The sequence below is a fragment of the Columba livia genome, chromosome 2 (genome assembly GCF_036013475.1).
Source record: "Columba livia isolate bColLiv1 breed racing homer chromosome 2, bColLiv1.pat.W.v2, whole genome shotgun sequence".
Lineage (NCBI taxonomy): Eukaryota > Metazoa > Chordata > Aves > Columbiformes > Columbidae > Columba > Columba livia.
The window spans coordinates 104,152,490-104,177,352 of NC_088603.1; the positions used below are offsets into that span (position 1 = coordinate 104,152,490).

At 37.2% G+C, this 24,863-nt stretch overlaps 1 protein-coding gene across 2 annotated transcripts; it reads left to right on the top strand.

Moving 5' to 3' along the window:
• Positions 1-2,770: 2,770 nt before the first annotated feature.
• Positions 2,771-17,910, top strand: LOC110360785 (protein-glutamine gamma-glutamyltransferase 5). 2 transcript variants are annotated; one of them, XM_065053052.1, is made up of 13 exons: positions 2,771-2,912; positions 5,332-5,556; positions 5,819-6,061; positions 7,032-7,150; positions 7,679-7,807; positions 8,025-8,202; positions 9,113-9,245; positions 10,269-10,372; positions 10,477-10,719; positions 12,118-12,444; positions 13,349-13,506; positions 13,815-13,948; positions 14,756-17,910. In XM_065053052.1, exons 1-13 carry the CDS (start codon positions 2,906-2,908, stop codon positions 16,344-16,346), a joined length of 3,591 nt encoding a protein of 1,196 aa, XP_064909124.1. In that variant the 5' UTR covers positions 2,771-2,905; the 3' UTR covers positions 16,347-17,910. The 2 variants fall into 2 exon arrangements, with proteins under 2 accessions (XP_064909124.1, XP_064909125.1); XM_065053053.1 differs by having other exon boundaries at positions 5,332-5,511.
• The last annotated feature ends 6,953 nt before the right edge of the window (positions 17,911-24,863 follow it).

A 24,863-nucleotide genomic window follows, 5' to 3' on the forward strand; every position in this document is an offset into this window, starting at 1 on the left:
GGTCAGCAATCAGGACACATCAGGCCATAGGCTGAGAGGCAAAACTTTTCTTTTAACCATATCTGGTTTTAGCCTGGAGAAAAGGAGGCAGAGGGGAGACCTTATCGCCCTCTACAACTATCCAAAAGGAGGTTGTAGCATGGAGGGTGTTGGTCTCTTCTCCCAAGTAGCAAGTGATAAGACGAGAAGAAATGGCCTCAAGTTGTGCCAGGGGAGGTTCAGATTGGATATTAGGAAACATTTCTTCACAGAAAGGGCTGTGAAGCAGTGGAACAGGCTGCCCAGGAAAGTGGTGGAGTCACCATCCCTAGAGACGTTTAAAAGACATGTAGATGAGGCTCTTAGGGACATAGTTTAGTGCTAGATTTAGGTTATAGTTGGACTCAAGAATCTTAAGGGTCTCTTCCAACCAAAATGACTCTATGATTCTATCTCTATTTCCTGTTTGTGCTCTGATGCACATTTCTTAAGAGTGGTGGCCCTGTTGCATGGACTACCAGAGTCCAACTCATCTGACACAAGACTTAGAAGGCAAGAGGGATAAGAATAGACTGAGTGCACCTAGAGAGCTAGCATGCTGTGATTTTCTGCCTTGTTAAAGATTCTTACTTTAGGCACTTGGGGTTGAGTGAGAGGACCAACCAGTCTGATAGCTATGAGCTGGCAACAGCAAGGATGGCTTTGCAGACTCTGATAGGCAGGAACCTGGGAATCTAAGAGACTTTGCTTTGGGCCTGGGTATATAAATAGTGACCCTGCAAAGACAGATGGGCACCAAAGCAACTTCAAGGATCTAGGCAAGCATACTTACTGATGTCAGTGACTCATCCACGCAGAAAGTGTTCCACTCCTGATTCAGACCCTTATTATTTTTAACTCTCAATTAAGTCTCTTTGAACCCACAGGTGCAGCCACTTATTGATGCTTATTTATTTTGTTTTATTTGTCACAGGCTTTCATTTACTAAAATATTTTAGACAGGTGATTGAACTAAAGGTGTTTGAGGGTATTTTATTCTATTATTGGAAACTGTGACTTTGGAAACTTTGGTACTTTTCTCTTCTGTTCTCTGGACATTAGTATGGGTATATGTTTATAGACAAGTCTCCAATGGGTGACCAGACCACTACAATTCATGTTTTACAGGCTGATTTAAAGTTGATTATGTGTTTATGGCTGCTAAATTATTTCTTATGGAATAGTTTGGTTTTTAATTTTCCATTTTTCAATGAGTTGAAGTTTTATAGTAAAATGACAAATATTAAGAAAAAGAAAGTTTTCAGGTATATGACAAATGAGTGAAATATTTAGGATTCACATATTTTTTCATGTCTGCCTATTGACTAGCCAAATATTTACACATTTCAAATATGGAAACATTGATTATTATGTTCACTTTCATATGCATCAGTCATAAAATTATTTTAGCCACTCTTCCAAACCTACTGTTGATGTGCTGATTTTTCTGTTTCCTTTAATTTCTGTGAAGTTATTTCACAATACCTGAGTTGCTAAGTTATGCTTACTAGGTTATTTCACTGTTAGTTAAGGTGTTTCCTTTTATGATATATTAAAGCACTGTCTAGAATCCAGGGAGTTATGCAAATCACTGAACTTCAGTCATTGTGTTCTTTCTATATAAATGAATATTTTTTTTTTAGTTTTGGGTTTGTTTGTCGGTTTTTTTTTTTTGTTTGTTTGCTGTTTTCTTGTGTGTGTGTGTTGGTTTTTTTTTTTTACCTTTAGGGTTTGGGTTGTTTTGTTTGTTTGAGGTTCCCCCCCCCCCCCTTTTTTTTTTTCTTTTGTTTAATCCTAAATAGAAGAACTTGGAGGGATTCAAAAGATACCTTTTGAAGTAAAGCCTGGCTTAGAGCCATGAGAATGATAGAAAACAACAGTAGCAAATGTTCATTCTGGGTTCGGCAAAGGAAATCTCAGTCCACCTCTCCTGGGTGCAGGCCAATGTCCTCATGACTGAGTGTGCAGAGAGAACACTGTTGTAGTTGTTTTTTTTTAAATTTTATTAAAAATGCCTGGAACCCATATAAAATAACACATTTTTGTGTCAAAATGTTTAAATGTTTTCTGTTTTCAGAAATTATTGGAAAAATCTAATTTTGGGGGAAGGAAGGTGAAGTAAGCTAGGAAACTGAAAAACTAGTTGAGTGCTAGAACATAAATACACATGAGCTATAAATGAATTCTGTAATTTTTAGATCAGATTTATTGTCAACTTCAAAAACATTTAAGGCACCTCCTCTGCTTATTTTATAATTTAGCTGGAAAAGTTTCTGACCATTTTATTCTGACCTCCACCTGAAGGGAGTGCCACGCAGACTTTCTGAAATCTGGGATTTCTGCTTATATTATAATAAAAATGCCCATTGGTGATCATATTCATTGAGTCTAAATTCAGTCTACTGTTCTTTATTGTTTTCCTACAGGTGACTGAAGATGTCTAGACAGAAAGGAACAGTAGCTGCTGGAATTTATGGGAACTTCAAATGGCTAAATATAATGGCTTATGATAAAATACATTTAGATTTTTCCTGGTCTTAAAATATTGTTGAGACATGGCAAGTTGTGGGACATTGAGAGTACTATGCAGTAGGTGAGGTACCAAGATCTCTCCCTCCCTTCAGCCGCAGGACTCTCCCTAATAATGCTGGAAGTTAAAATGAATCATGTATGAGCATCAGTAGACATATGGGTGGGGCCTCTTTGTAAACTGGTATTTTGTTGATGCAATATGTGTGACAGCCTTTTGGTTCTGAATATAAATGTTACAGAGAGGAAATTAGGCTGGTTCTTTGAGGAGATCAGCCAGACCTTGCAGTGAATCTCACTGAGGAGCAGATACCTGCACCAGCACTGTGCTTCAGATACTAGTACATGTAGAAGAAAAATGGAAGGTAAGTGTCTTGAAACTTTGCTGTTACTTGACTCAGTACTGGAAGCAGAAATAATTAAATGGTCAGGAGTAAGGGCAAAAAAAAATACAAACCGCATGTATTGCTGTGTGGAATCAAGTCTAGGGAATACTTCTGTATTTTAGATTTTATTTGTGGACTTAGTGATAAAAACAAACAAACAAACAAACAAAAACAACAAAAAAACTTTTGAAAAAAACCTTTCCTTTCATGAAGGAAAAAGAGAGCTACCAAGAAGAACTCTTGAAACAACAGCCAATCCTGAGAATAAGAAAGGGCATGGAAAAGAGTATTTATTTCCTGCATAAACTACAAAGTACTGGTTTTCAGTATTCTCGTGCTAGAAGCAATTATTTCATAATAGATACCTGAAGTAGTCTCTCTTCAATTAAGGCAATATGTGAAGTGATAGAGAGCCCTTGACGACTGATATTGGAGGTTGGGTTTCTACTAGAGAGATGTGAAATTGATTAGCCTTTAGGATTCTCTGCACTACCTTTGGTTAAGAAGGCAATTGTTAGCTCCTTTGTGATCCAGCTATGATAATTAACTTTGATAAGCAAACTGTTGACTGACTTTTGAGAACTTTCTTAGCTAACATGTAGTATCTCAACTCCCTGATGTTCCGGTTCAGCTGGATTCATGACTGGATGAAGTGTAGTTGTCTTGGCTTATAAACGCCTCCAGAGGATGGGCGAGGATCTACCAGGTTCTTTCAGTCTTCTTGACCACAGGAATTTGTCATGTGTTTTATAAGCTCTTCTAGTCCTTTTTGTTCAGACAGAACGCTTTGCATTATGGTTGACGACTCTCATTAAATAGGAGATTTTCAGTTCAATTCTTTTATTCTTTTTTGTCAGCAGGTATGGTGCCTTCATGAGCAATAATGATGTAATGCACTGCTGTATTTTTTGGTTGTTGCTGGTAGTGCACATGTTTTTAACATGGATAATGCCCAGGTCTGATTTATCTGCTGATCTCTGCTGAAAAGCTGAATAACCAGTTCGTTACCAAATTTAAATGGTGAAATGAAAAATGAAATTGTTTGGGTTTAAGCAAACATATCAGAAAAAGCCACCTTTTTATTTTTTCTTCTTTTTTTTTATTTTTTTTTTTTTATTTTTTTTTTTATTCATCCCTCCCATCCCCTTTCCCCTTGCAATTAATTTCAATTAGGGTTTACTTCAGGATGTGATCCTGGGAAGCTTAACTGTTTTTTGTTAAAAGTGTCCTGGTCCCATGGGCTTAGCTTTTATGTGGATACACCCTTGGTTCTGGATGGGAAAGATTAGTTTCCCATAAATACCAACTCCGTATTCAACTTAGTGCCAATATAGTTAGAGGAGTTGTGTTGTTTGGTTGTTCTGCAGGTTTAGCAGGGCAAAACTTAACCCTTTAGAATTAAAATAATATACAAGACTTTGTAGTTCAGTAAGCTCAATTTCCAAAACTGCTGAGACTCCGTGGCTCCCATTGTCTTCAATTAGAGTGAAGCACTTTTGAAAATAAGAAGTTGTATGCAAATAAGTAAAAATGAGTGTTGCCACCCATCCTTCTGGCACCAGAATCATAATTACCCTTATGAAATGGCTGATATCCAGGTAGGATGCCTAAGGGAGCATCAGCCAAGATTTTTGTCAAGCTAATCATAGCGCTTAGCATAGATTGTCAGCATTTTTAAGATGTCACAATTTGTGAATATTTCCTTCTGAATTTAGTTCCTCAAAAATGTCTGAAAACCTTTTATGACTTTGGGAAGTTCAGATTGAGATATTTGCATGTATATTTAAGACTATTTACAATTCTGGGGAGTTATTTATTAATATCTATTTTTTTTCATAACTCATTTGGAGTGACACAGAAGCTTTCAAATACCTACATTTACTTTCAAATCTTTCGTTTATTCAATTTACTTGATTACTTTATTACTTGCATAAAAAGAAAAAAAACTCCTCTCGACTCACAGTGTGTGCAAAACATTTGCTGTCTAGCTGTGGTTGAAAAGTAACCATCTATAGACAGCATGTTGTAACATGGAGAGAATATTCCAATGCTAAATCAGTTTTTCAAGTAGAGATAATAACATCGTCCCTCCAAATCAGGTATTTATAAATCAAGACAACGCTATATAAAAGATGTGAAATATGTAGCATAGCTTTATAAATCAAAGTGTTATACAAGTTTCCACCTGCAAGCTAGGGAAGTGGCGAACTCGTAAGGATACTTTTATGGATGTATGTCTTAGTCTCAATGTTGCTGAATTTTGAATGAACTCTTGAATGATTTTTTCTGTCTGTCATCATTATCTCTTCCTTCATTTAATCTTGACCTCAGCCAATGATGGGGATACCATTATCTGTTGTTTTTTGTTTTTTTTTTTCCTTTGAATTCCGTCCTACAGTCATCGAACTGGGAGAAGTTGACCTGAACTGTCCTTCCAACTGCCAAATTCATAATACTAATTTCTTCGGAACTGACAGACAGATAATAAGGAGAGGCCAAGCCTTCAGCTTCTATGCTCACTTCCAGAATCGAGAATGGGATGATGCTGTGGACCAGGCCGTTTTCACAGTGGAGACAGGTAGTCACTCCCAAACTCTGTCTAGTCTTTCCCAGTCCTTTGCTGGTAAGTAATGTTTCCCACAGTCATCAGTGGCAAATAGTATCTACTTATTCATCTTCTGTATGAAGAGAATACCTTCCCCTAACTCAGGCAGTTCTGCTAATATGTAAAGTTTTCTCACTCTGCTAAAGAAGTGACAAGTGAAAAAAAATAAATAAATCCACCCTTGAGAGCTTTGCATTGCAAATGATGGCTAAACAAATTACTTGCCTTTTACGTGTGCTTCGTTTAGTCTGATTGAAGTTGTATTTATTTTCCTGAAAAGGCCTCAGACCCTGTGAATCAAATGAGACAAAATGTACCTTCCCAATGGGCAGATGTCTAGATCAAACCTGCTGGAGTGCTTCCTACAAAGTTCATCAGCCAAAATGCATCAATATCAGCATGTTTCCTCCCTCCAGTGCCTGCATTGGCCGTTATATTCTCAATATGCAAATCACATCTTGTGGTCACACATATCAGCGATGTCTTGGAGATTTTTATGTCCTTTTTAACCCTTGGTGTGCAGGTAAGAACTCTGGTGATGATCAGACAGTTTTAAAAAAAATGCTAGTGATGGGTAAAAATGTTGAACATATTTATTACTTAGCTGGTAAATAAAGGACGGAGTCACAGAAATAATGAGCAACAGGGAAGGATTTAGTTTTATTATTATTTTAGTTTCCTGCAAGTTCAAGACTGTCTCAAGCTAATGTTTTGATTTGGTTTCTTAATGGTAGTAGAGATGTAGTGTAGTTTTTCCCGTCCACTTTTACAATGGCTTGAAAGGACAAGAAGTAACAGACACAAATTGAAATACAGGAGGTTTCCTTCGAACATCAGGAAACACTTTTCTTACCATGGGAGTGACTGAGGACTGGCAAAGGTAACCACCAGAATCTGTGGAGTCTCCCTCCTTGGAGATATTCAAAAGCCATCTGGACAGGGTTTTGGGCAGGGTTCCTTGTGTCCCTGTTTGAGCAGGGTGGTTGGACCAGATAACCTCCAGAGGTCCCTTCCAACCTCAACCATTCTGTGATTCTGTGAATTCTGTGGTATCACTATGAAGTAATATAATACAAATGTAAATGAAATTTTGTAGAATCTGGTTCTGGTAGCAAGCAATTCTGGAATCTGTAGGAACTTGCCAAAATCATTACCTGACAAATATTCATGTTGTTTATGCTTTTGATCTGATCAAAATCAGATACCCAACTCTAAGTGCACTGTGTTTGACTACTAAAACAAATTAGTGTGAAGATAAATTTCAAGGTCTGTAATTCAGGTGTACAATAACAGGGAGAAACTAAATAAAACTAATATCTAGCTGTAAACAGAAATGGATTGCCTGTGTATGTTTAAAGAGTCTGCACCCTTGAACATGTTTACAAACGTAAAACAAAAACAGGTGGGAAAAGAAAGGTATACAATGAAGTAGAAGATATAGAAATGCTAGAAATGTATGTATTGTCTGACTGATAGCTCTACATCTTTTCCAGATGACCCTGTGTATATGGACAATCAGGCTCATAGAGAAGAATATGTTCTGAATGAACATGGGTTACTATATGAAGGAGTTCACAAGCATATTACCTGTCGACCATGGCACTTTGGACAGGTACTTTTTGAAAACATGTTGAGAAGCAGATATCATCCATATACAGATAAAGGAAGTCTTTTCCATATATTTTCAGAAATGCATGTTATGTTATAGAGTGCAAAAGTTGCTTGGACCAGTCCAGACAATGCATGCACAAAACAAAATATTTGAGATTCTCAGTGTAGCCCAAACAACTGGAAGGAAGTTTTCTGTAGTAAAATTAAGGAATCTGCAGAATGTTCTTGAAAAAGGTGAAACAGAATATTGTGCTTTTGAAAGAATATTATTCTATTGGTCAAACATAAGCAAAAATGGCATGTTTTTCCCTTTAATTTTTTTTTAGGTAAGCAGACAAAGCCATGCAGACTACTAGGAGATGTGCTTGATTAAAAAAAAAAAAAAAAAAAAAAAAAACCAAAAAGGCAAAAAAGGCAGGGGAGGAGAGAGAGTACCTCATATACATTAATAGGACTGGACTGTTGATAAGAAAGGAACTTTATCAATGTCAGAATACCATGATACCTGTGTTAACTTCTCTTTCCTCAGTTTGAAGAAGGGATCTTGGATATCTGCTTGAAAATCCTAGACATGGGTGCGAGTTACCATCAAGGCTCTGATCGCGACCGCTGTTGGCGCAATGATCCTGTGCATGTCAGCATGGTGGTAAACCACATGGTAAGACCTCTAATGTTGTGTGTGACCTCTGAAGAGATGGGGTCACACTTCATTGTGTTATAGAAGGACAAATTACACTGCAATCTAACACAGTACAAGTAGCAGGGAAAATCCTTTCTGGGCTCAAATATAGAGGATAAATTAACTTGTAATTCTGATTTTGTGATATACTTAGGATGTGAAGACATGGTTAGCTGTTTTTCTTTTTTCTTTCTAGATATGCAGCCATACCACTAACAGTATCATGAAGCTTCCAGAAAACAATGATTACCTGAAAGGAACAAAACCATTTTCCTGGAATGGAAGTGTCCCTATTCTTCAGCAGTGGTACAAAGGCAGATGCAGACCAGTCAGATATGGGTACTGTGGGCCTCTTGCTTCCGTAATGTGCACAGGTATGATATTTCAGTCTGCCCTTACCTAGTTATCCAAAGGAAGAGAGAAAGCCAGGATCAAAAACCTTCAACCCTTATAACTACTAAAAAGCATATTACTTATAAATATTTTATTAGAAAATAAATGGAATGTTTTTCTCTTGTTGCAATGTAACTTATAACACAGTGTTTTTTATCATCCTATTGCTTTCCTACATAGCACGAAAAGCAAGAAGAAAAGCAGTACTGTCTTTTCTGTGACCTTTATACCATGCAGCTGTCTATATTGCAGCTTTTATTAAAACACAAAGCAAGTGCAGCATTGTGGAGCCAAAATTTATCTTTTGGCTGAGGTTTCAAGGAAGACAAAAAACACTAAGTTATGAACAGGAAGAAGACCTCTAGCAATGTCTCCTCCAAATCATAAAGGCAGCAGGCCACATTCTTTTACTGAAAAAGATAACAGTGAGCTGGATTCTACAGACAAAAAAATTGAGTTCCAAATTTATGCCATTTATTAACTGAACCTGATTCTGCATTGAAGGAAATGAAACTGATATTCTGTAGATGAATTTATATGTACTACACCCTGTATTTTTTTAAAGAAAAAAAAAAGGTGTTTTATTAATACAGGATCAATATTGTTATTATTTCTGAATTTAAAACAGATGTGGTTTGGATTTTGTTGGTTTGGTTTTTAAGCTGAATGGGTCAAGAAACCACCCCTTTTTGCTAGGGTCTTTTCAGACTACTTTTCAACCACTAAAAAGAAGTTTTGAAGAAGGAATCACTGCATCCCAAATATTGACTCCTGTCTACTGTATTTATATAGTTGAAACATAGGATGTAGGAGAAATAATTATAAATTAAGTGAAGGATTTGCTTGATTATTTAAGTTTTGCAATAACTCATGAATATTTTTTCCTTTCAGTGATGAGGTGTTTGGGAATTCCAAGCCGTGTTGTCACAAACTTCTGTTTTCCATGTTCAGTTGAGAATCCCCTTGGTATCAATGAGATTTTTGACTGTACTGGAAAAAACCTGTGTGGTAAAGACAAACTATGGTAAGTAAGGAATAAACAAGCTCTTTTGTTTTCATCAAAAACCAAGTGATAGAAAAACTAGTGTAAATCTAGCAGGTCAGTGTATCTCTCTCGTTGGTGTGACAAGGCTGTTCAGTTTCCTAATATAGTATTTCAATAACATTAAATTGCTGAAGAGGCAGTCTGCTCAATCTACATTTTCAAACAAGGAAAAAACCCCACATTTGTGAGAATTGATGCCACTTGCTTATCCTTCTCAGTTGAAAGAATAAGGCCATCAATCTTAGCAGCTGTAAAAATATTTAGTAGATCATGAAATGCAAGCAAAAATTTATAACAAATTTTGACTATTATCTTCAGTCATAATATTTGGTTGATAATCACATTGTATTCTTGAGGTTCCTTATCACGGATTGCTTTATTCTTGTAAACCATTCAATTCATGTTCATGTAACTACGACATTATCAGTAATCATAGCAGAATTTTATGTTTTCATCCTTGGCCTGTACATTTTTAGTTTCACTGCACCAAATATTTTTTGTATCCAAGTCTCATCTGTGAGAGATTTTAATGAATTTTCTGCCCTTTCACATGCCAGAAAGGTGAGGTCGAACTGAAATACTACGGGAATGAGGATCTTAATTTAGCACAAAAGACTTAAGGGTTTATTCTTTGTTAAGCCATTAAAAAGAAGACTGAGACAATATGTGATTTTTTTCTAAAGAACAGGAGAAAAATATTAGGAAAATAAAATACACAAAATAATTGTGTTGGAACATTGTCAACTAAAAAAAAAAAAAAAAGAAAAGTCTGTAAGAAGAATGTTTTGCAATCAGATCTGCAGGGGGCTGGAACAAATTTCTGCTCTGAGTGATATAAAGGAAACCAAACAACTCCTGTCCAGAAAATCATTAACAGTGTTAAAGCATAGAGAGTCTTCAATTGATTAAAAGGTTATCTCTGACCTGGTTTTCCTCCATGGCAAGGCGTTGAACTTGATGATCCAAGAGATGTCTTTAATCCTATATTCCTGCATCTTACAGGCGATATCACTGTTGGAATGAATCTTGGATGGCTCGCAGAGACCTAAATCAGTGCTGTGGTGATTGGCAGTGTCTGGATCCAACACCTTTAGAAACGGGCAGAGGTAAGTGTTCACTGTAACTGTAATTATTCTACTCAGCTTATGTTGTTGAACTTCTCTGCCACTCAGGTTACAACATTTTACAAATTTTTTGTTATCTGACTTAGGTTCAGCTTGCAGTGGTCCTACATGGGTTCGAAGCATCAGAGAAGGGGAGCTGGACTTGGACTATGATGGTCATCATATGTTTTCTCGAGTAAATTCAAACTATGTTGGCTGGCTTTCCCAAAACAATGGCAAAAGAACAAAATTTTTCTGTGATGCTTGGCCATGTGGACAACGTCTAATCACCAAGAGTGTTGGCAGTGAGCTGTTCGAAGATATCACTGGGGCTTACAAGTATGAGCTAGGTATGATGAAAAGTCATGAAATGGGTTAGAGGAAATCTTAAATGCTAATCATATAAAATGATCAATGTAATCTGTTCCGTGTTAAAATGAGTAGAACAATCTAAAGTTGACTTCTTTTTTTTTTTTTTTGAGAAAGAGGAAGATGCCCTTCTTTTCAAAGATCTTGATTCTTAAACTTATAAACTTATTTAGATGATTCAAACAAAACACACAGTAATTACATCCAGATGGATAGGAGAAGAGAGGGTAGGATATATCAGTTGGAAGAGACCTACAACTATCCAGTCCAACTACCTGACTATTTCAGGGCTGGTCAAAAATTAGAGCATATTGTCAAGGGCATTGTCCAAATGCCTCTTAAACACTGACAGACTTGGGACATCGACCACCTCTCTAGGAAGCCTGTTTCAGTGTTTGACCACCCTCTTGGTAAATAGATGCTTCCTAATATCAAATCCAAACCTCCCTTTGCACAGCTTTGAGCCACTCTCACATGTCCTATCACTGGATATCGGAGAGAAGGGATCAGCATGTCTCTCCTCCCCATGTTCCCTCCTCAGAAAGCTGTAGAGAGCAATGAGGTTGCTCCTCAACCTCCTTTTCTCCAGACTAGAGAAACCAAAGATGTTAGCTCCTCCTCACAGGACATGACTTCCAGCACTTTTAATACCACTGTTCATAGGTACATGCTTTGGTCTCATCTATACAGCAGTTTAAAATATTAGCAGTCTTTAGATAATCTAAGAAATCCTAAATGCTTTTAAACCCAGGATTATCTTATTACTTCTTGCACCAGGTCTGTCAGAAAATACGTTTACTTACTAAATTCATGTGTTACCACGATATTCTGCTGGTCTTACTTTGGGATACTAATTTTCATCTTCCGGTAGTGAAGAGGAGTTCAACCAGCAAAATTACCTAAAGGAATTGAGTGGATCACAGTTGATCAGTTGATTGTAAAATTGCAAGTTCTGTTGCGAGTTCTGGCATTTTTTGTTTTGTTTTGGTTTGGTTTGTTTTGTTTTAGCAGGAACAACAGCAGAAAATATTTTCTTTGTCTGAATGGAGTATTTTGCCTTTTGAGAAACATGGTAACATTTAATATTCACCCAAAGCCTTATGAAGTGTTACATTTTGAGTTTTGCACTAACTATACATTTTGAAATTTACATGGCCATTTTTTAATTTAACTAATAAAAGTAATTTTTTAATGCTTTTTGGAAATATTTATTTACTTCTGTGCATTCAGACTGCTGTGTTTCATTATCTAGTGGGTTTATTCTACACTACAATAGACTTCATGAAGGAGGAGGAAGAAATTTAATTATCTTTATTATTTAGGTATATGTGACTTCTCTTGCCTTCACCAGACTCATTATCACATGTCTTCTTCAACAGGTTCTGTGAAAAACAAAGAAGCCTATTACCGGGCATACAGAAGAATTCATCCAGGGTACTGCAATGCTTCCAATTGTCATATTGACAGAGAGTTATCATCTCTGCAAAACCCATTTTTGAGTGATTCTGGTATTAACATGAGGTTCAAGATGGCTAACTGCCCAATGTATGGTGAAGATGTCCAGCTGCACTGGCTGCTTGAAAATCTGCGTAGTGAAAACAAAAACCTGAGGTTCAATTTGAGTGCACAAATAGTAACCTACAGTGGTTGCCCAATGGATCAATTTTGGAAAGACACTGTGACTGTCACGTTGGGTCCAAGGGAAGGTAAGAGGGTCAGTTTTTCTAAGGCTCTTCTGTCCACTCTTCTCATAAGATAATTTGCTTTTTAGGATTAGTGAAGACTTCCTAATAGTGGTGGGAAGTGAAATGAATACAGTGTTTAGTACTGACAGCTGAATTCACTTTAGGGTGAACATTCAAAAATCAGCACAATGTTAATACCACACGTATAATGACAGGGCAATTCATAGTCTTTGCTTAATTTTTCATGGCTCAGAGATTCCAAGGATCATTTAAAAATTTGTTTCCATTAAAAATTCAATTCTGGATTCTATGTTCAATATAAATATAAAGTTAGAGCTGTTTATCAGACAAGCAATTTATATCCTTTGGCCAGCAGATATTAGCCAGGGTAAAACACTGATTTTGAGAGTTAAAGTAATTATTTCCAGATGTATTACATACTGGGAAGTACAAAGGTGTATCAGAGCATAAACACTTATTTTGATGGTTAATATATTTTCCTGGAAGAAAAGTCATCCGTTTAATTAGAACACATAATTATATAAAACCAATCATATTTGATATTTACATTCTGTTTTACCAAGTTTTAATTGCCTGAATTCGATTATTATTACTTTAAGAATTATGTTGGAATTAAAGTTTCTAAATTATTATTATTATTATTATTATTATTATTATTAAAAAACAACCAACCTCCCTGTAAATGCACTGGTGTAGTTATATTAACTGAAAAGTATAAAGCTGGTTGTTTAAAGTAACAATGCATCACCCTAAGCCAGGAAAAATTGTATCTGTTTTCAAAGGTGCTGTGATAACTTTGTATTTAATTAAGCCATTGTAAGCACCAGCTAAACTTTATGACAAAAGAAATTGGAAATATAAGCCAAATATCAGAAAAAATAATTAAAATAAATTTATTTTACAGTGAAAAAAATTCCGCTATGTATATCATATAGCCAATATGGACCTCATCTCTGTGATCACAACATTATGAAACTAGTTGCTGTCTCAGACCCAGAGTGTGGAGAAGTTCTGATGGTGAGCAGGGATATCGTGGTCAACAGGCCACCTGTTATTGTGAAGGTAAAGAACTTTCATTATGGGATTTGTGATCTAGAGAACAGACTTAGGGACTGTTATTGGTCAGGGTACAAAGCCAGTAAATTTGAAATTCTTGTCTTTTATTATATTTCTTATTTTAGCAAGATCAGTGTGATTTAAAATGTATAATAGATACTTAGATTGATGTATAGAGATCATAGAGGTAAATCAGAAAGAAACGTGTATGAACAATCCCTTTTTTCTTTCTTTTTAACTTACATTTATTTACTTCACGGTTTATGTTCTAAGAGTTACAAAACATAACATTTGTTTGTTTATTTTCTGACTAGCTACTGAGCCAGCCCAGGCTGAAAGTACCATGTACTGCAGAGATCTCCTTCTGCAATCCTCTCCAGGAAGATATGAAGAACTGTGTAATGACATTAGAAGGCTGTGGTTTATTCAAAGAGCCGATGACCATTGAGTAAGATCATCAATTATTTAAATGGGGGTAATATTGGGGATTGAATAAGGTGTTGCTAGATCAGAGCAGGTATTCAGGAAGACAATAGTTCTGACATTTTTGGTGTTTCGGACCTGAACCCTTTGTTACTTTGAGACTCCATTAAAAACCTCGGTCCTCTTGCAACTGATTCATGTATAGCTGGCAAGAAATGCTACTGCTTCATTTTTCTCAAGGTTTAATTTAAGTGCATGTTTCAAATATCTGTCTGAAAGGGCATGCACTTTTTCTTCACAAGAAATCCTAGCTGGGTCCCACATCCCTTGTAATTCTATTGAGTTTATAATTGAATTCTTCTAAATATTCATGAACTGGCTCCACATACTCGAACAATTAGGAAAAGACATTGCGAAATAACAATATGCATTCTGAACTCATAAGATGTTAATCACAGGAAGCTGGAAATGTCCAGGATGCTATAACATTCTAGGAAAAGTAGCTGTTCATTAATATACATTGCTTTTCTTCATGACAAGGAGAATTGACAGAAGTATGACTAGTTTTGAGGGAAAGCAATTAGGAATTGTTCTCACTGAATAATAATGAATTTGATTCCACAAAGCTGCCTGATCCACCTTAGACTACTGGAAATGGAAGCAGTAAACACATCTTTGAGGCAGAAGTGTGCTACATTTTTTAAGTTGTCACAAGGGTTTGTCTCTGAAAACATGTTGTAGCAAATCAAACCTAATTGTGTGTGCTCACCTTGTAGTTCTTCAGATCTCTGAGCCACCCAGGGTCCTAATTATTTTCCTTCTCTCAATCCAGTTTGGGAATGCTGGCATCCAACCAACAAGCACGAACCATCGTGGAGTTCACACCTTACAGGCTTGGCAGCCACCGGCTCCTGGCCAACCTTGGATGCCACAAGTTTTCCTATTGCAAGGGATGCGCTAAGGCGGAAGTGTGTAGTCCTGTGGGCCAGAACAGCGCCCCAACTGCCAGCCAGAATGGGTCGCTCCCGGTGTGTGAGAATGGCTCTGTTCCCACAAACAGCTCTGGGCCTGCCCCTGTGGTGGACCCTGGGTTCAACTCAATGTGTGAATATATATGTATCCCAGTGTGCAACCCCAACTGCAGTGCAGGGGGCCAGCCTGTATATGACTTTGTGTACCTCCCTGCGGGCCATCCCTTATGCAACTCCATCTGCAACCAAGGCTTCAATCCAAGTGTCAATCCTGGTTTTGAAGTAGGAGGTGATCCTGGCTTCCGTGTCATATGTGAGACTGTGCCTCCAGCTACGTGTGCCCCGATGCCTTCATCTGCGTATGGCTCCATGCCTGCCCCAACATCCAACCCTGTGTGTGCCCCTATGCCTCATGTGGTCTTCGAGACAGGTTCTGCTCCTGCACAGCAGGCTGGAGGTGGAGCGGGGCCGATGTCCTACTCTGTCTCCGTCCCTGCAAATAATGCGGTGAGTGCCCTGCTGTCCCACTTCATGGTTGGCTCCAGTCCTGCTGTGGCAACTCAGGCAGTCCCTACCCATATGGCTGCTCCATCATCCCACCCAGTGTGCACTCCAGTAGTCCACACTGTTGGCAGTCCCATGACGCCACCAGCTCCTGTTGTAGTGCCTGGTGCCTCCATCTCGCATGTTGTCCTTGGCTCTGCGCCCTCTCCCACTGCCCAGGCTCCATGTGGTCCGACAGCAAACCTGCCCTCCCAACCCCTGAGTGCTCCGACACCTCACGGCATGTGCTCTCCAGCCCCTCGTCCCGTGGGACCCCCAGCAGCCCATTCGCTGTGCTCTCCATCCCCTCGCCCAGTGGGACCCCCTGCGTCTCATTCACTGTGTTCCCCTACCTCAGTCTCCCTGGGTGCTGCAGGGTCCCGTCCCAGCAGCTCACCTGCCGCTTGCCCTGAGGACTCTTTGGCAGCCTGCCCCCCATGCCCCCCGGCCCCACGCCCTCTGGCAGCTGGCACAGCCCGCTCCCTCTGCACCCCCGTCTCTCGCTCTCTCTCTATGGTCGTGGGCACGTCGGGGTCTCGCTCAGTGTGTGGGCCTCAGTGGGGCCCTTCCCGTAATACCACAGCTCGTTTAGGCTCCCAGTCCACATGGACGAGCACCTCCCACTCAGCATGGAGCTCCACGGGGCGCTTGAGCTACTCCCCTTTGTCCCGCACTGCCTATGGCACACTCACACGTCCTCCATACAGCTCCTTGTCCCGCTCCTCCTACACCTTGTCCCGCTCCGCCTACAACACGCTGCCTCGCTCCACCTCTCCTTCTCCCTATGCCACCCTGCCCCGCTCTGGATCACGCCCTACCAGCAGCAGCACCCTAGCCCACACCGGGTCCCGCACGCCCTGGAGCCCCAGCAGGAGCACTCTCACCTACTTCAAACGCAAATATCTGTAGTGGAAAGTAACCTGGCAAAAAGCCAAAGCCAGTGAATTAAAGCCCGTGCGCAGAACCTTTGAAAGAGGTTAGAAATAGGGTGATGGAAAGCAGCGCGCATAATCCTGAGTGTTTATCCACGTATTTGAGATGTGCCAGAAAGCAGGCTGCTAGCTGACCACTGAGGGATGCATTTGATGTGATACTCATAGGTCTTGAGATACGGTACCGTGAAAGTGACAAATGAATGTGCTCCCCACGGAGCCATAGTGACACTAGTTGCACAGCGCAGGTAATCGGACTTACTTTCTCGGTCAAGCTGTTTTATAAATGATGCAGTTTCACTCTCTCTTCTCTTCATTTATTGGAATACGTGTTTCTCAGATCTCCCTGGGTTGCAGTACTTACACCAAATCTCTCTCCCTGCATGTAGTGTGCTGTCCTTGGGATACTGCAAAGAGATGGCAGCAGAACTGCATCACATCTCACCTAATAGACATTGGGGTCCTGAGTCCCCAGTACTGTTGTGGCTTGGGTCAGTTCTGCATGCAGTCATATTTCCTTAGTTATGAGGCAATGAAAACTGTTGAGGTCATGGAGTAACTAAAGCATTATCAATCAACTGAAGATTTTTTTTTTTCTTTTTATTTTCTTTTTTTTTCTCCTTTTTCTTTTTTTTTTTGGTAATTAAAAAAAAAAAAAAGAAAAAAATTAGTATTCCTACTCTTGCTGTATTGCAGTTCCAGTATCAGGAATCCAAAGGTCAGGTTAAAAAGGCTGCAAAGTTGATGAACAATTACTACTACTTTTTTACTTTTTTGGCTTTCATAACTGAATGTTGTTCATGTAGCACATTCCAAAGATTTTCTCATATTTTTTGCATGCATTTAGATTAATGGAAAAAGCTCCAATTGCAAGTCTGTGCCGTTTTGATTCAGTATAGCTATGAAACTTCTGTCGTTAGACCTGATGACAGTATCAGTTCTTTCCAACATCAAGCCCTCCCAACTGAAAGGTTAAGAAGGTGAATGAAAATGTATTATGCCTTCTTGAGATAATTGGTAGCATTTTGATGCTAACCTTCTCCTAGTGCTCTAGGAATTGACATCATACATTGTCATAATAGAACTGTCCCTGAATTTTGGATTTTCTCACAAGAATTTTGCATTTACTGACAACACCTCCTGTCCCTCTGTTATTTTCCTCTAGTGCCCTGTTATTTTTAGTAGCAAGTGTTAGTGGGGTTTTGTAGTAGGATAATTTTGCTGGTGCTGCAGAATTTTCAGTCATGTAGCAATCGTATTTCAATAGTATCACTGTAGTTCACACCCCTTTGCATTTTGATGAGATTGAGTAACCTCCTGGGGATTTTGAAAAGGTGTGGTGTCAGGTGGTAGCTATGAACATGCCATCACTATCAGCTAAGTAGCAATTCTGAGTATGGTAGAATAAATATTTGCCTGGATATTGTAGAAGAGTGGTCATAACTCAGTGACTTGTTTTTTATGCATTTTCAATAGTCTCTGTTAGGTAATTGCTAAGAATTTGTTTGCCTGACTGATAATAAAAATAGAAATTTAAAGAACATTGGTATTTCTGGTGTGTTGTTTTGTTTTGTTTTTTTTTTTTTTTTGTAATATCCCTTCAAAAGTGGAGAATAAATCTCTCCAGATGCACCAGAAAGTGAAATCTTCCTTCCACTACTCTTTGTTTCCTGATAGTCTGAAACCAAGACTTCAAAATCAGACCTGAAGTTAAGAGAAATCTACAGATTTCTGACTATACCTGAAATACTCAGTTTTGGTATTAGAGGAAAAATTCAGCCACGCTCCTTGTTCACAATAAAGCTTTCCATTTGCAGATGCTGTATGAGACTTTGTTTTTCTTTCATGGTCTGTAAAACTCGTGATTCACAGAAATGCCGAAATGAACAAATCTTTGGGTGTAAGCAGGAGAGCTACTAAAGATACCAAAGCTATCAAGAAAAAAATAGTGATATTTTGCACCTACTTCATTACCAAAACCATTTCAGATTTGTTTTCCCAGCAGTGGTTTGACTTCTCTTATTTTCCTCATTTCTGAGAGCCTGATTCTATATTTCAGAAACTGGAAAGATTTGGTCGCAACCTATTAATGTCACTGGAGTTGTTGAGGGTGTGTCCAGACTTTACTCCCCACTCTTCCCCACTCTTCTTGTCATTTATGCTGAATATATCTTGCTTTTGAAAAGTGTTGCAAGTTAGTTATAATTGGAGCTGAAGAAGTGAACAGAAATCCTTTGAAGTTCAAGATGATTCTACTACCAAAGAAATTATCTTGAGTGTGGTGTTGTCACATGCATCCTAGGTTGTAGTCTTCTAGAAAAGTCCATTTTACAGCCTCATATTTTTGGGGGGACTGGAGGAAACCATAAACAACATCAAACAAACCCCAAACAAATAATGACAAAAAACTCCCACCAAACAACCAGATTTAAATTATATCCTGGAATGTTTCTGAGTGAAAGGCTCCAACCTATGTTTTATAATGTTTTTCCTACCACAAGAGACATGATTTAAAATTCTACAAAGTCTGGATCCTAGATCTCTAAAAGCAAGCTCTCAGACGTCCAAGTGCATAGATATAAATAATTTAATAGAGTAGTACAACAACAAGGTTGGCTCAAGGCCCTTATCTTCTTTAGTTGCAGACATTGTTGATGGTTTATAGCTGTTTTGTTCTGGCCTTGAAGGCATTATTTGGCTCATTGGATCTTGTTTTGCTCAATAAGGTACAAAACAGGCGTTATCTTGCAGGTGCTGTTGGTAGTTTGTAGCTGATTTGTTTGGCTCAAGTAGATGCAAATTTGGTAGGTATGCACAGAACTTTACAACATACAGTTTAAGATTTCAGCAAATATAGCTTACTGTGTAATGCTAAATTGACAGTATATTAAAAATCATAAAACCTTACAGTTTTAAGTGATTTATTCTATTGAAAACATACTTATTTAAGCTAAATGATTAACATAAAACTTTTTTGTTTTTTGCTCACCCAGTGATTTGTGGTTAGTAAAAGATCATTGGCATACAGCCAGACTTGTTTAACAGGGAAAGCTCAAATAAGGCTCATCCAGGCTGTCATATTTATGGAATAAAGTAGTAGGCTTATAGTCAAATTGCATACAGTGGGAAATAGACTTCTTGAATCCACAATTTATTGGTGTTCAGTGTGCTGTTCTGCTCCTTTGTGGCTTTCCTAAAAGGAGTTCTTGGCCTGTCTTTAGTTCAGGCCCTTACCTCCTTTGGAGCCTGTACCAATCTGCTGCTGGTTTGATTAAGGGGGGTCATGTGCATCTGTCACACCCTGAAAGTTCATGAGACCTTTACAAATTTTATTTTTTATTTTTTATTTTTTTTTTTAGATGAAAAGTTTTAGCTGCAATGTTACTTTAAATGCTTAAATGCTTAAAGTTTGTGTTTCTTTGGACACTTGCTGGTGACATACCGTAAAATGCCTGAGCGAAATGTGATTTATTTTTATATATTTTTATATATTTTTTATATATTTCAATTAGGGAAACACTATATTCATTTTACCTAGTGTTAAGACCAAACAAACATGTATTTTGAAGTTTATACAAATAAATAAAATAAATATGTTTACCAGGAAAATGTGAAAATACTCAAAATGTAAAAGACAACAAGGATTTAGTTTTTTTGTTATGCAGCAATTTTGTGTCATCTGTTGTGTATTTCCATTATATCTCAGTTTTCAAAACGTGAGTTTTTCATGCTGTATTTGCAGAAGTGTATTTGTAAAGAAAGGTCTTTATTTGTAGAAGGACTCAAATATTTTACAGGTATCCCAGCTATTTCTTCCTTTTGATGTCTTAGATTGGAGGAATTTCTTCCATACTGTTACATATTCTTCCTGGATGATTTTGTTCAAGCTTTAAATTCTTTGTCTTTGAACTGCAAGGCATGTTATGCAATGTGCACATTTGCTCATTTGTATTGGGTGATTTTCTGACTCTTTGACTAACAGCAGAATAAAAGTTTTGTGCAGGAGACCAATGCAGGACTGTAAACAGAAACTGTTCCCAGCCTGAGGATCAAATACAGCATATGTGCACAGCTGAGCCTTCGTTACTATTCTGTCACTTGTTTATAGTAATGATTAAATCTACCACCACATTAATGTGGATTTTAAATCTCTTTGTTTCAGACATACTTACTGGCCACACCTGTCCAACTTTTCAATTAACCGTAATTTTTTTCCTCTTCTGTTCTGAGAAAAATTGCCATTGACAATGCTCAGTAGACTGCTTTAACTATTTGAGCAACCTGTACTTTTTTGTAAGTTCACTTCCAGCCATTGTACACCTGAACAACCCGTGTTTTCTCCATAAGGCATGTTTAGTGTTGACTATCTACCAGAGCTACAGGGTTTGAACTAAGAACATTCATTGGTAGATATGAATCAGTTTCATAAAATAAAATAATATCTAGAAAGCCAGGAGTTATATGTAAAGAAAGGAAAATCCTTACAGTGTAAAGACATCTCACTACCATACACCATTTCCTTTTAGAAAATCTTTTATGTAATTCGGTATTCTTCTTTCTGAATATCAAACCTCACATTTTATTAAAGCTATGGCAGTATGTCAAGTTAGTTTTAGATTAATTAGAACTAGAAAATGCTGATGTTTGAGAAAAATATTAGCGGAAATACTTGCTGCCTCAGTATATTAAATATACCAGTAAACCTAATCCGTACTCTGCAGCAGTTTCTGAGTCTAGAACTCAGATACTGGGATATTAACTGTGACCTAAAAATACTTTATAATTCTGGCTGAGATAAATGTAGCATCTTGATCTTCTAATTTTTGCTTATCTTTTGATTTCAATTTGACCTTTTTTTCTGGCCTTCATCCCTTTTCCAAGCAGGGGGAACAAATAGAATAGCTAGAGACTGCCCAAATGCAAATAACATCAAAATTCCTACAACAGCCTTCAGTAGACATTTCAGAGTGTCTAATAGGGAATTCTGTCTTTGGACAGAGAGAACACTGAAGTTTCTGTTATGATCTTGTTTCTTTCCTTTAGGTGATCTCAGTCAATTATATAATAGCATGAGTCATTAGGGGTCCCAACTGCACGTTAGCTGGATACTAATATGCATGTTTTTCTGCATCACTGACTGAGGCCATTTGCCAAGGTCAATACCAATGCAGAATGAATGATAAACAGGATTCATTGAGATCTCGTCTATAACAAACTCACAGCAAATTTTTGTATGCTTCTATAAGACTAGGTATGAAGTTTATCCAAAGACTACAGATGAAAAAGAAATAAGATGTAGAATGGTTATCTGATACATAAGGCAATAAATGTCCAAAATTAAAATTATGATTTTTTTGGTGGTATATACTGCTTAATCATGGCAACTTCTAAACCCTACTGGAGCCATACTGTTTTTTTTTTAAATATTGAGGTGACTAGATTTGTACCCCAATATGTACAGATTTTCTTTTTTATCCTGGTGTGTTTCTTGCTACTTTTAAGCCAAATCAAGGTCCAGAAGGTAGGTGCTTCTAGGCTGATTCCCTTAGTGGTCTAATCCTTGAGGTTGTCAGAATATATATAGCATAAGCTTATCCATAGAATTTAGGTGTACATAAAATCTAATAGTTATACACAAAGCTAAGTGCCTTATCAACATACCAAATGACTTTCCTTCTGTTTTTCCACATGAAATATTTTATTTTCCCAGTTTTAGAAGAAGCATGCTGCCTTTCTCTTCCCCATTACAGAATAGATAATCAGACTAAGTGTAAATTTTTCTACCTGTCTTGGGAGGGCATTTCTGGGGACAGAAGACACATTGAATTCCAGTAAGGCAAGAATCAAATAGAAAACTGCTTCTTGATGTAGATGTTTCAGGCACATGATTGTGGTTGCAATTTAAAGGAAAGGTTTAGCCTTGTTCTGCTGATTTTCAGGGAGATGGATGTGGCTGTTGCTCTAAGTGAGGTGCATAGTCCTCACAGCATAAAGTTTCTCCATACACTTGTTTGTTAAATGTTTTCTTGTTGGCTGTCTCTAGAGAGGTAAAAACAAACTGTCTGGCTACCTGCCAGCATTTGCTGCCTCTTGGTCTGGGTAGTAACACTCTTGCCATCCATATAACACGATACTTTTGTGTTATTTTACAGGCAAATTAGTGATTGAGGGGGAAAACTCCAGAACATACAGTTGCTACACTGATTATGTAGACAAGGCTTTACCTACTCCGTCAAAATTTTCTGTTCATTCTCTCCATACTTACTGGATTTGAAATTTCTTTCCTTAATTGAGGAAAATGCATTCTCCAGAAGGGAGAAAGTAAGTTTGTATGATTTTTTTGTGGTGTGAAAAAGAAAGAGGTCAGTTTTTTGTTGATCCAAGCCCTGTAGCATAACACAGCTATTGACTGTCTACCGTTTTGGTGTCTGAAAGGGATTTTATGTCAATGAAGTATGAAAGGAGAGAGGACTTTCAAGCAAATGCAAGTGTTCATGCAAATACAAATAATAAATATAAATAAACGTAAGTGGTCCTATGTCATAAATACATTCATCTCTGTTGCTTCCATTCAAAGCTCGGCCTGTATGCTACTTTTTAACAAGAGGTTGTCTGTGAGAAGATATTATTCATAAAGACATAAATTCCTTGAGTTGCTTAAATGTAATATTTAATTTCTCTCTCTTGGCTGATAAAGGTCTAGAAAGCTGAAAAGGAAAATTATCATGAAAAACTTCTGCTTAGTACTGTCTTTCAGGATGAATTAATTTTATAGTAAAATATGTGTATATATATATATATATTTATATTTATATTTCCACCTGCATGAGATGCAAAATTCAGTAGAAAAATGTTAAGTGTGTGTGTACAAAATTTCCTCACAGCAGCAGTCTGCATCTGTTTTCAAGGTCAAGTGGTGAAAGTATTAAATAGTTTATATCTGTGTTGTTTCAGTTATACAGAACAGCTAAGTAGCTTTAACTTATTTCTCTTAGTTTTCATCTGGTGGGTATTTTTTTTTTAATTTTTTTGTTTGTTTGTTTGGTTGGTTTGTTTGTTTGTTTTTGGTAGAACAATTAGCAGTCCTAAGAGTCCTAGTAAATACAAATAGTATTAATAAAAGTAAGGTTAAATGACTGAATGTGTAGATGCTAATTTTCTGTTAATTTCAAAGCTTGTGATTTATTGACCAAATTTTTGTTAAAAAGTTTAGTTCTACTCAGTTTGGTCTTGAGTTTGAAAATAAACTACAGCATGGCTGAGGCACTGAGGATCTTCTTTTCACAAGCATATACACACGCATATATTGGCATATTTGAGCTAAAATCTCTTACATGTACATATTTAAATTTTAAATCTTAGAATATCTGTTGTAATGTAAGGAATTATTTGACATCTCTACAGTGGAGTATTGCCTCAACAGCTAATCTCTTTGAAATTGTAGGGAGTATTTTATTTTATATATAAAATCTGGTGTTGTTTTTTTTGTTTTTTTGTTTTGTTTTGTTTTGTTTTGGTTGGTTTTGGCTTGTGGGTTTTGTTTGTTTGTTTGTTTTTTGTGAATCAGCAAACATTTGCAGATAAGAATGAAAAAAATCAAATATTTTTATTATAATATAAAAACAGAAATGAGAGCGTATTTTTTTTTGTTGGTTCATTTTAAAGCACTTGAGAGCTAAGAACATGGGAATTTCCAGCATTACAGATTTGATATAGTCCAAATTGTTTGTCATCTTAGGACTCAGGTAGGAATAAGACAAAATTTGACAGCCTATACTTAACACAGGTAGACTTTTCTGCATTAATAAAAACATTTAAGAGATGAACTTAATTTGCATTGTAAATTTTAAGATGTTTTTACTAAGCTTTCATGTGAGCACAATAGCTTTGTCAGTAACTATTAAAGCGTAAGTTGTAGCTGATGAACCCCTAATAGTATTATTATTCTGAAAAAAGAAAAAAAGGAACTCTGCCTTATGAGAGGTCTGCACACTGCTTCATTGTTTGGCACAAAATTATGTTTGATTAGGAGATAATGACATTAGGTAAATAGCTATTTGGATTTGAGTTGCTATTACAAATCAAGATATATGCCTTATAAATGTGTTAAATGCACTTACATAAGATATTGTTTAAGTAACACAGTAAGCATTATTTTAGTCTGTTTCACTGGGACTGAAAAGTGTATTTAAAATACAGAAACTCCTTAGTTATTTGGCTGACATCTACATGATGTAATGCTACTGTTCACCACATGGTTTATTATATCCCTAGTAAATAAGATGCGAATGCTATATCTGAAAAATAATGGAGATCGTGAAGTAAGAACATTTTAATTCTGAAATATATGCCTCAGATACTAAGAATAAAATTAGTAAATGGTTTGTGATATTGGATTGGAAGAAAATAATAGTTTGATTTTGTTCAAACACAATATAGTGTGTTACAAAAATGATCTGTATTGAGAATTTTTATTGCAAAAAGGCTGATTGAA

What these genes read in the sequence shown, in the direction of transcription:
- LOC110360785 (XM_065053052.1), top strand. An exon ending in GACCATGGCACTTTGGACAG is followed by an intron (nt 7,151 to 7,678) that starts GTACTTTTTGAA and finishes CTCTTTCCTCAG; the next exon opens with TTTGAAGAAGGGATCTTGGA. An exon ending in TGCTTCCGTAATGTGCACAG is followed by an intron (nt 8,203 to 9,112) that starts GTATGATATTTC and finishes TTTTCCTTTCAG; the next exon opens with TGATGAGGTGTTTGGGAATT.